The sequence below is a fragment of the Chiloscyllium punctatum genome, chromosome 30, assembly GCF_047496795.1.
Source record: "Chiloscyllium punctatum isolate Juve2018m chromosome 30, sChiPun1.3, whole genome shotgun sequence".
NCBI classification, from domain to species: Eukaryota; Metazoa; Chordata; class Chondrichthyes; order Orectolobiformes; family Hemiscylliidae; genus Chiloscyllium; species Chiloscyllium punctatum.
The window spans coordinates 4063285-4075653 of NC_092768.1; the positions used below are offsets into that span (position 1 = coordinate 4063285).

The 12369-nt window shown below is 43.3% G+C and overlaps 1 protein-coding gene across 6 annotated transcripts in view; it reads right to left on the reverse strand.

The window, feature by feature from the left end:
* The window catches only part of LOC140455130 (SLAM family member 9-like), a 62569-nt gene extending 51058 nt beyond the window's left edge, over positions 1-11511 (reverse strand). For 3 of the 6 annotated variants that reach the window (XM_072549798.1, XM_072549797.1, XM_072549799.1), the window contains exon 1: positions 11152-11507. In XM_072549798.1, the coding sequence (XP_072405899.1) occupies positions 11152-11272 (121 nt within the window). In that variant the 5' untranslated portion in view covers positions 11273-11507. Of the gene's footprint in view, positions 1-11151 lie in introns of all 6 variants that reach the window. The other 3 variants (XM_072549794.1, XM_072549796.1, XM_072549795.1) reach the window with 3 other exon arrangements.
* Between the last annotated feature and the right edge of the window lie 858 nt (positions 11512-12369).

A 12369-nucleotide genomic window follows, 5' to 3' on the forward strand; every position in this document is an offset into this window, starting at 1 on the left:
TAGTTCAAATCCTCCAACCCTGGTAACATCCTTGTAAATCTTTTCTGAATGCTTTCAAATTTCACAACATTTTTCTGGTAGGAAGGAAACCAGAATTGCACACAATAACCAATGTCCTGTACAGCTGCAACATGACCTCCTAACACCTGTACTCACTACTCTGACCAATAAATGAAAACATACCAAACGCCTTCTTCACTATCCTATCCATCTGTGACTCCACTTTCAAGGAGCTATGAACCTGCACTCCAAGGTCTCTTTGTTCAGTAACACTCCCTAGGACCTTACCATTAAGTGTATACATCCGGCTAAGATTTGCTTTCTCAAAATGCAACACCTTGCATTTATGTGAATTAAACTCCATCTGCCACTTCTCAGCCCATTGGCCCATCTGGTCCAGATCCTGTTGTAATCTGAGGTAACCCTCTTCGCTGTCCACTACACCTCCAAATTTGGTATCATCTGCAAACTTACTAACTGTACCTCTTATGCTCGTATCCAAATCATTTATGTAAATGACAAAAAGTAGAGAATCCAGCACTGATCCTTGTGGTACTCCACTGGACTCATACTGGACTTAAAATATTAATCATATTTCTCTCATCACAAATATTGCTAAGCCTGCTGAGTTTTGCCCTGTTGTGATTTTAAATTTTACAATATTTTGCTGATATTTCAGTGTCATATTGAAACATTTCAGCGCTTAGGAATGAAGAAGTTTAAAGTGTCTTTTGACTCAGATACCCATGAATCACAAGAATATCTATGTTCTTGCCATGTCATCACCAGCTGATCAGAATCCATATGGGAGAACGAAGCTGTCTGCAACTGTTGTAATCTGCACAACTGTGTTGCAATCTTCAAGGGGCACTGCAAGTCTGTCAATCAGGTCATGTACAGCAAAGACAAGTTGGAAAAAGCATTGGGCAGACGCATTGTCAGTAGTTGCAGTTTTGAGCTTCAGAGATTAAGGATTCCAGAGTGGGAGGGAAAGAGCGAGAGTGTACTTTATGGGGGGATGAACAAACAACTGCGATCAACTGAGGGGCTGGAGTTCCTACACTTTAGGAGCACTTCATTTTAAATGAACTGCATTAAGTAGCATCAGTCTCGTGTGCATGTGAACTGTCGTCTTGTTGAAATTCATGTGGTGTAGTGCGGGAGCCACTGGGTTAGGTTTTTTCAGAAATTAACCCAATAACAATGACAAAATCAGAAAAGAGTTACAAGGATGTTGCCAGCGTTGGAGGATTTGAGCTATAGGGAGAGGCTGAACAGGCTGGGGCCATTTTCCCTGGAGCGTTGAGGCTGGGGAGTGACCTTATTGAGGTTTACAAAATTATGAGGGGCATGGACAGGATAAATAGGCAAAGTCTTTTCCCTGGAGTCAGGGCATAGATTTAGGGTGAGAGGGGAAAGATATAAAAGAGATCTATCAGGCAACTTTCTCACACAGAGGGTGGTACGTGTATGGAATGAGCTTCCAGAGGATGTGGTGGAGGCTGGTACAATTGCAACATTTAAGAGGCATTTGGATGGGTATATGAATAGGAAGGGTTTGGAGGGAGATGGGCAGGGTGCTGGCAGGTGGGACTAGATTGGGTTGGGATATCTGGTCGGCATGGATGTGTTGGGCCGAAGGGTCTGTTTCCATGCTGTACATCTCTATGACTCTATGACACTATAACAATGGCGGAATGGTGATGCATTATTACAGTGTGACCTGGATAGCAACATTGAGGAAACGGTACTTCTATGTAAATGCAGCATTCGCCTCTCTAGATAGTAGCAGTCACATTTGTGAGCAAACTGGGCTTTAGTTTACTGTGCTTGTTACTTAGGTATATATATATATATATATATATATATATACTTGCTTGGCTAAAGGCTCACTCGGGTTACGACAGGAATTTAACGAGCTGTCCTCCGTTGAAAGGTTAAACAGAATTAGCCTATATTGTCCAGAATTTGGAAAAGTAAATTGTAATCTTACTGAAACATAATATTCCTAGATAGGGTCGACGCTGATGAGCTGTTGTCCCAGGCTGAACTGAACTGGCAATGATAACTTCAAGGGAGTGGTTTGATTCATTAAGTCTGAAATGAGAAATTTCTTCATTAAAAGTGTTGTAAATTTTTTGAATTCCTTGTCCCGTGTTTCAGTGAATAATCAAATGATTAGTCACAGCAAGACTAAGTTTGATAGAGTGTTGGTAAGAAAAGAATCAAGGAATGTAGCATCAAAGCAAGAAAATTAATTGAGACAGAATTATAGTCTTAATTATATGAGGGGGTGAGACAAGCAGGCATGTCTGTTCCAATCCTTTATCTATTAAATATATTCTTAAGCTGTCAAGGACAACATCACAGCAAAGAATGAAAGAATACAAAAATCAGTGACTTTAACTGGTTTGCCTGGTGATAGCAGTACTAGATCTGCATAACAATGGGCACATGAACAGAAAGGGTTTAGAGGCATATGGTGGCAAATAGGACTGCATCAGTTTAAGGGATCTGGTCAGCAGGGATGAGTTGGCCCAAAGGGTCTGTTTCCATGCTGTAAAACTCTATGAGTCTATACTAACAGCCTTTGGGAGAAACACTGCCTTCAGCAAATATGATACAGGTTATAATGCGCAGTTCATCAGTGCAAATTTGTTGCAACGCGTTTGACGAATTGGGGGCACAGTTTCTACAGCACAAACTTTAAAATGTGTATTGGCTGCTGTGCAATTATAGCCCCAACATTTTAAGTGCTGTTTCTAAAGTGTGATTTTTCTATAATTTGGGATGGTACAAGAACGCAACCATCATGTTATAGAAGAACTGACTGTACAGAGAAATCTATGCATGATGTTACTAGTCTATAGATTTGAATGAATGAGTGTATTGACATTAAGAATTCGTACACTGCCAGAACTAGTCAACCTGAATTGTCCCCATGTATTCATCAGTGAAATAGCACCATGCTCAGTTTGCCTCCAGAGAAGGGAATCCATTACAGTCTTGGTCCGAGTAGGTTCAGAGAAACAGCCATGTGGAATGTAAGTGGCCTTATACTAAAAATTGCTTCAAATCAGTTAAGTTGTGGTGACAGATCAGCTTCAACTGCATCCACTAATTTCATCTGTCATCAGATAAATCTGAAAGAACTGCAGATGCTGTAAATCAGAGTCAAAAATAGAAATTGCTGGAAAAACTCAGCAGGTCTGACAACATCTGTGGAGAGAAATTAAAGTTAACGTTTTGGGTCCAGTGAACTGGAGCCCTGTGTAGACTGTGCTTTTCCGGCACTTTCAATTTTTGCATCAGATTTCCCTTTTATCTGAGAGCTTTATAATAATGGCTTACACACGGCATTATTATGGGGCAAGGGATGGTTTTCGTGCTACACCAGTTGACACAGAGATTGGATAAGTGCTGTTGACATCATTCTGCTCCTATTCTAACTGAATGAGCCCATCCCATAGCATATTCTGGCAAAAAAAAATCTCTTTATTTGCATCTCCACTCCACCCCTCCAAGTTGAAAGAGTCGGTCGCCATCTCTGGATTCAAAAGTTAGATTGATCCAAATGAAAAGAGACAACATTAAAAATTAGAATCATCCTGTTTACTTTAACAGTGAGTCACACTGGAGGGCAAAGTCATGTTTTAATTAGAAGAGAATAATTAGATTAGATTAGATTACTTACAGTGTGGAAACAGGCCCTTCGGCCCAACAAGTCCACACTGCCCCGCCAAAGCGCAACCCATCCATACCCCTCCATCTACCCCTTACCTAACACTACGGGCAATTTAGCATGGCCAATTCACCTGATCTGCACATCTTTGGACTGTGGGAGGAAACCGGAGCACCCGGAGGAAACCCACGCAGACACGGGGAGAATGTGCAAACTCCACACAGTCAGTCGCCTAAGGCAGGAATTGAACCCGGGTCTCTGGCGCTGTGAGGCAGCAGTGCTAATCACTGTGCCACCATGCCGCCCTCACTGTGCCACCGTGCCCATTTTGACAAGGATATTCCAGGAGGGTGATAAATACCATTAGGAATGTGTGTGTGCTTCTTTTTAAAGAAGCCACAAGATGAAGCTCAGACCACATTTTGGATACCAGGGAATAAATCATTAGATAGCCTGGGTTTCACCTGGTAAAGACATTGCTTCAGCCGATACTTGGCTGTAAAATCTAAACCCACGTTTTGCTGCCTGAGCCATGTGTCTGTTCCCCTTCTTTAAACTCCATATGTACTTTGACAGTTTAACAGCCAACCTCTTGTGGCCACGTAGAATAGAAAACGAAAGGATGACAAATATAGCAGTATGGCACTGTGAGCTCAGAAACATTTTCAAACTAATTTGGTTATGGTTGATCAGCTCATACGATTATTCATACTAATTTAGTTAGATGCTATTTAGAGGTTGATCAGCCGCAGTGTGACTCACTTTCTCCAATCTTGATGCAGTTTATCCCAGGTTCAGAAAAAGAGGTTCCATATAAATCATTCCAGAGGCCCAACTTAATCCAGACTTGCTTGATTACTCCTGCTCATGTAGCATGTGCACGCACACACACATAGACACACACACACACACACAGACACACACACACACCACGCACACACATGCACTTCTGAAAAGCAGCTGTTTAGCTGCAGTAAGATAATATAACATGGGCAGGCTCATCTGCTGTGTTAAGATAGCATAAAGCGAACTGTCTCACCCGTCGCTTTGTCAGGCTCACGGCCAACACAAAAACATTTCTGAGGCTGTGGGCCTACTGCAGCTTGTTCTGTAATGTATGGTACAGTGATTACTCACACCCAACTCCCACAGGCTTGATGTGAATTCGACATGGACATGGACTGAGATCCTCCGAGGAGTAGCAATCATCATTAGATTACCATTTCACTCCTACACACTGATGAAATCCAACTGTTCCCCTGTGGTGTGGGATAGTCATGGGGTTGGGAGAGACTTTAAACCAAGCCCCCAACTCCTTCTTCAAAAATTTCATTTTCTATTCAATGTAAATGTCCCATGACTGCACCTTGGCCATTGTTCATTACCCCACAGCTGATATTTTCTTGTTCAGGGCAAATTTCCGAGTTAGCAGCAAGTATCCCTCACTCCTCCCACCATCAGTGATCACCTGTGAAAGTGCCTATCATTCTCACCCACCCTGGTATTGATCAGACGTCCTCACCAGCCTCACCCTGACAGTAATCATGTCCTCACCTCCCAACAACGATCACCGCCTCATTTCCCAACAAAGTTCACCTCTCTCCCCCTCCCCTATCGTGATCACCCCAACACTAATACTGAATATATGAATCTCCCCACCCCTAACAGTGAAATTATCCTCCCATCCTGACAGTGAATACCTTTGATAAACCCCTTCTCCCATGCCCCCACCCCCATATTTGAAATCATAGACAAGAGGAATAGGTGAGGTCTTTTCCCTAGGATGGGAGAGTTCAAAAGTAGGGGGCATATTTTTAAGGCGAAAGGGGAAAGATTTAAAAGGGACCTGAAGGGTGATTTTTACATGTGGTTCAGATGTGGAATGAACTGCTAGAATTCATGCAGAGGGTGGTACATGTATGGAATGAGCTGTCAGAGGAAGTGGTGGAGGCCGGTACAATTGCAACATTTAAGAGGCATTTGGATTGGTATATGAATAGGAAGGGTTTGGAGGGATATGGGTCGGGTGCTGGCAGATGGGACTAGATTAGGTTGGGATAGCTGGTTGGCATAGACTGGTTGGACCGAAGGGTCTGTTTCCATGCTGTACATCTCTATGACTTTATAACTGAAAGGAGCTGGAAACATGTGGTTTCTAAATTGTTGACTGAGTGGGAGGTGGAGCAAGTGGGACAGGTTATGAAGGTGCCCACAGTGAAAGATAAAGGCAGTGATAATGATGGTAAAATGTCTCATGCAAACACATTTGTGACTGGAATTATAGGTGAGGGCAAAGTCACAAATGTTGCTTTTCCGCCATCCACTGCAGGTCTTGTCTTGCAGCTTTATTCTTTAAAAAGTAGCAAACACAGTCAGTGATAGTACTTACAAGCTATAAGAGGCATTTGGATGGGTATATGAATAGGAAGGGTTTGGAGGGATATGGGCTGGGTGCTTGCAGGTGGGACTAGATTGGGTTGGGATATCTGGTCGGCATGGACAGGTTGGACCGAACGGTCTGTTTCCATGCTGTACATCTCTATGACTCTCTGACTCTAAGTGATTGATAAAGGTACAATTACAACATTTAAAGACATTTGGATAGGTACACGACTAGAAAAGGTTTAGAGGAATATGGGTCAAATGCAGGCAGGTGAGACCAGTTTAGTTTGGGAAACTTGGTTGGTGCTGACAGTTTGGACCGAAGGGTCTTTTTTTCTTTTTTTCCCATGGTGTACTATGACTCTGACTACACCATCCCCATGGCAAGTGAGCAACACTCTCATCGATCCCCCCAGTTCAGGTTTTCTGCACCCCCACAACCCCTACTGCCCACACACATGGTTGGCTCAGTGGTTATCACTGCTGCCTCACAGCACCAGGACCCAGGTTCATTTCTAGCCTTATGCAACTGTGTGTGTGGAATTTGTATGTTCTCCCCATGTCTGTGTGGGTTTCTGCTGAGTGCTCCGGTTTCCTCCCAAAGTCTGAAGGGATGTGCAAGTTAGGTGGATTGGCCATACCAAATTGCCCATAGTATTCAGGGATGTGTTTGTTAGATGCATTAGCCATGGGAAATATAGGGTTAAAAGGTTGAGGAATGGGTCCGGATGGGATGCGCTTCAGAGGATTAATGAGGAATTGTAAAGCCAAATGACCTGTTTCCACTGTAGGGATTCTATGAATATGGACTCACACACACTCAAACCCCACTGCACTCTCAACATACCAATTTGTTTGATCTCAGATTGTGGGTGAGAGTAAACATTATATGATTCACCATCTGCTCTGTCTCTGGGGATGACTGGGGGGAAGATAGGGGTTGTTATTGGATAGGGTAGCAGGAGAGGTTGCCGTGTGGAAGTCTGAATATTTGAATGCTTTGACACTCCAATCAATTTGATCTTGAGGTTACACTGCTCAGTGGAGTTTGGATCACCCTGGGAAACCCCTTTGCAAATGTGTGTTCGAGGCAAACAGATGTTCGAGGTAAACCATCCATGCTTGTGCAGTTTTCGACATAGATGGAACACTGGAGCATCAAAATATTTTATTTTATTGAGTTGCCCACTCCAAGCTTGTCAGGATCCTGTCTATTTTGAATAAGGGTCATTGCATTCAAAACATTATCTATGCTTTCTCTCTCTTTGGATGCTGTCTGACCTGCAGAATTTTCCCTGAGTTTCCATCTTTGTAACTATTGGATTAGTCAGGGCCTGGATTGAAACAGATATCTGCTATGAGACCCGTCTATGCTGCTTCATAACTTCTCTATAACTGATCAACACCCAGTTTCTGGATATTGAATAATTGTGATTTTGTATTAAACGCACCATGAAAGCTCTCGGGGTGCTGCTGAAATATCATTTATGGAAGGGAAAAATAAGCACATCCACATAAAGAAACAAAATTGGTGCTTAAGTATTTTCCACAAAGGTACAAATGGATCGCAGATAAATTGTGAATTTTGAATCTGTTTTGTTTTGAGCCAAAAGCTGGCAGGGGATATGGTAGAGACAAAAAAAAACTGCAGATGCTGGAATCCAAAGAAGACAAACAGGAGGCTGGAAGAACACAACAAACAAGGCAGCATCAGGAGGTGGAGAAGTCAACATTTTTGATGTAAGCCTTCTTCATGGGGTGGGATAGGTGTGTGGGGAACTGAAGATGTGGGGTTGTGGAGGCAGAGTGGTGAAGTGGGGATAGGTGAAGACAGATAGAGGGTATGACCTGGTTGGTCAATGGGAGGAATTAATCCAGTTGGTGGCAGGAAGCAATGGAAGGGAGGGGCTGGGGCTGCGAAGGGGGCTGGGAAGGATACAATAGCAATGTTTAAGTGAGATTTCGACACACTCATATACAGGCAGGGAATAGAGGGCTATGGACATGTACAAACAGATGGAAATGGTTTAAAATAGCATTACAACTGGCACAGACATCATGGACTGATGGGCCTATTCACATATTGTACTGTTCTATGTTCAATCTGGGTTGGGTAAAACCAGCAGAAGTTTAAACTTCCCATGTAAATACTGTGCACATGCTTATACTGGGGACTTCCTCAGGGCTGTTAGGTGCATCTGTAGCCCAAGCAAATGGCTGGTAATTTTACTTGTGAGCAATAATGGGAAGTACCATATTGACTGTATCAGGATGGTGGCAGAGGGGTCATGTGAAGAGCTTGCAATCCAAAAAGCTTGATTAGTGATACAGGTATGATGACAACACAGAAAGATCCTATTCAGCTTGTCATATTAACAACATTTAAAAGGCATTGAGACAAATACATGGATAAGAAAGGTTTAGAAGGAGATGGGTCAAGATTAAAGTGGAGTTGGAAAAGCACAGCAAGTCAGTCAGCAACTGAGGAGCAGGAAAATCGATGTTTCGGGCAAAAGGCCTTCATCAGGAATGAGCTTTTGCCTGAGACGTCGAGTTTCCTGCTCCTCAGATGCTGCCTGGTCTGCTGTGCTTTTCCAGCACTACTCTAATCCTGACTTTAATCTCCAGCATCTGCAGTACCCACTTTCGCTTAGAAGGATATGGGCCAAGTGCAGGGAAATGGGGTTAGCATGATGGACATTTTGGTCGGCATGGACCAGTTTGGGCCAAAGGGCCTGTTTCCTTGCTGGAGGACTCTATGACTCTATATCCATGCTAATTCTCTCCAAGATCAGATTCATCAAATCCATTGCCCTGCCTTTTCTCTACAGACCTAAGTCTTTTGTTTTGCTCTTCATATGGTTATTTAATTCTTCATTAAAGACCTCGTGTTGGTCTGCCTTGTCCACATTCTCAGGCTGCTTCCTGATTTTAAACACAAATTGCCCCTCAACCTTCTCTTCTCCACCATTCTCTTACTTACCAAACAACTAAAGTTCATCAGCACTGGGGTCTGTTATCACACAATCACAGAATTGCTACAGCACAGAATAAGTCCATTCAGCCCACTGAGCCTGCACCATTATAATTCACTTGCTTTTAGTTCGGAATCTGAGTATGACTGAAAAGAGTGACGTGTTAGTGAAGCTTTTTGTCTTGAGTCATCAGGACACAAAAATGCCAAATTTGAAAATGATCAGATAAAAGTTACAGTAAAGGAGATTAAAAGTGTTTCAAATTGGTTAGCGTGATTGATTGGCTGAAGCATTTCCATGGAGGAAATATTGCACCGATGCCTACGGCAATTACGAAAAAAAATCACAAGACTTGATCAGATCCCAGCATGAAACTATGCTTCTTCTATTCAGTGTAATTGTGGCACATTATTAATGTCCTTTAGGGATGGAAACTGCCAGTCTGGCCTATATGAGAGTCCAGACCCAGAGCAATGTCATTGACTCCTAACTGCCCCTTTGGTCAATTAGCAAAAGACAATAAATGTTGGCCTATCAAGTGATACCACATTCTGTGAATGCATTGAAAACAAATTATTGCACAAGATAATATCTGAAATGGGTTGTGCCTGTAACTATTAGCACACTCAATAATTGTTCAGCATTGCTGCCCAGTTGTTGAATCACCTAATAGCAGATGTTGTAGGTTTTGAAGCATGGGATGTACCCAGCCAATTGCAAACATTTTACTTGATTCAATCATTGGGATTCGCATATCTTTGCATTGAACAAGAGGATGCCAATTCAAGGTGATTGTAAGGATTAAAAAAACCAACTATTTTACCTGTGAACTTAATCTTCACCCATTCAGCTATATATCTTACCATCGAAATGCACATATGATATTGCTCAATAGATTGACTGCAGTATCATACTAATAAAAAAAAGGCCACCTTGCCCACTTGTAAAATGCAAAAAGAGATATCCTTTGTTAACCATTTCTTCCACCTATCCTGCCAGTGAAGTGTACACACAGATCCCTCTGCTTCTGAGCCACCTATGTAAATCCACCTGCAAAAAACGTGAACCTCTGAGTGTAATCTTAGAACCCCTTTCGTGTGTGGGGGTGGGGGGAAGGCCACTGAAGAGCATCCCACTATAAACCTGCATTTCCCACAGCTAAGCTGCAAATCTTTGGTAAGAAGTCCACGCAGACACAGGGACAACGTCCACACAGCAGTCACCCGAGAGAGTGGAATTGAAACTAGGTCCTATGGCATCGCGTGATAGCAGCGTTAAAGCCTGCGCCACCGTCCCGCTACATCTCGGCCCTTATCGCTAACATGCAGGCAGGAGAGTAAACAGCCACAAGAACTGCTTCGTTCAGACCAGTATCTAGCAAGCGAGCAATGCAGGTTTTAACACTAAAAATGTCCATATTCCTGATGAAGGGCTTTTGCCCGAAAAGTCGATTTCGCTGCTCGTTGGATGCTGCCTGAACTGCTGTGCTCTTCCAGCACCACTAATCCAGTGTTTGGTTTTCAGCATCTGCAGTCATTGTTTTTACCTTACTAAAAATGTCCAGCCGATCTCAGAAACAAGGCAATGGTACGCAGCTATAATGCAGTGAAGGGGATGATAGGATGGTGACACTCAATACTGCTTTCCCTCTCTCTATAGACTCCCGTTCACCCCAGACTTATCATTTGGAAATCGATATTTGGAGGCATATTTTGCTTTTGTTTTGTTTAATTCAGACCTCGGGGTTTTTTTTTCCACTGTGGTTGATCCTCAGCCCGTTTGCATTTTTCACATCCAGCAACAGTCAGGAATCGCGTATTCACGGGATTCAAGTCAGCTTTCAACAACGAGGCATGGCAACACAGTCTCCCCACCAGCCCCCCCGCCCGTTGCCCAACGAACACAAGTCCTCATTCCGCTGGGGAATTCTGTCGCCTTTTGGGGGGGGGGGGGTCAACTGAGTCCGTCAAAGAGGTGGAAGGGCGTGTTACACGGCGAAAGCTGAACCCCCCCCCCCCCCCCCCAAAAGGAGCAAGGGATGATCAAAGGGGAGACGGAGAGGAACAAAGAAGGTTTTTTTTGGTTTCGTGATCACCGCTGGAATAGACTCACCCACTCGGTCCTTTAAAAGCGAACAAAGCAACCACATTGTCAGCATCCTTGGTGCAGTGAAGAATAATCTCCTGTTAATCTCCATTTTGAAACAACGTGCCCGAGGATGTGACTTTTCCATCTCTCTGACGTGCTCGGAAAGATGGCTTGTCAACCCCTACCAGGGAGAGGAATCCGTCATGAAGAATATGCCCCGGACCGATCATGCATATTCACAACTAATAAACGAATCGTTCGTGACATACGAAAAGGAAACAGTTCACAAAGATAGGGTCCACGAGGAGAGGTGATAATCACACATACGAAAGCTCCTTCAGACTCAAGTCAATGCCCATAGACTTGTAGGCGGAGCCAACTGCCTGATTTAACATTAAAACCTCCAAGCTGACACCGACAGAATACCTCTCACCCGCCTGAGTCAGCCACGTCTAAATTCCCTCGACCTTCCCCACCACATCGAAACACAACCAACCCCCTCACACAATGAAATGAAACAATGAACTGTGGATGCTGCAAATCAGACACAGAAAACGATGGGTACATTTAAACACAAAGCAGAGTTAATGTTTAGAGCCAGCGGCTGCAGTTCGGACAAAGGGTCACTGGACGCAAAACGTTAAACCCCATTTCTTTGCCGAAATGTAAACAGTAAAGTAAAACAGGATCGGAGGGCCCTGTATCTGAATTCATGCAGAATTTATGTCAAAAATGGATACATTGTCAGCAGAAAGAGATACATATATCTGATCCCATCAGGATTACAAGAAAATAATTATAAGGTAACCAATGCAAGAGACCTGTACATTGATATGTAGTTGACGAAGATAGGAAAGGGCATGGTGTTGCTCTGTTAGTCAAGGATGGGATTACTGCAATACTGAGAGAAGACCTCACCCTGAAAGATCAAGATGTAGAATCAGTTTGTGTAGAGATAAGAAATAGCAAAGTGAGCATAAGAACGAGGATCAGGAGTAGGCCATCTGGCCCCTCGAGCCTGCAGTCAGATCATGGCTGATCTTTTTGTGGACTCAGCTCCACTTACCTGCTCTCTTACTGTAACCCTTAATGCTTTGACTGTTGAAATATTTACTATCTTTGCCTTAAAATCGTTCAATTAACTAGGCTCGACTGCTTCACTGGGCAGAGAATTCACAACCCATTGGGTGAAGAAATTTCTCCTCAACTCAGTCCTAAATTTGGTTCTCTTTATTCTGAGGC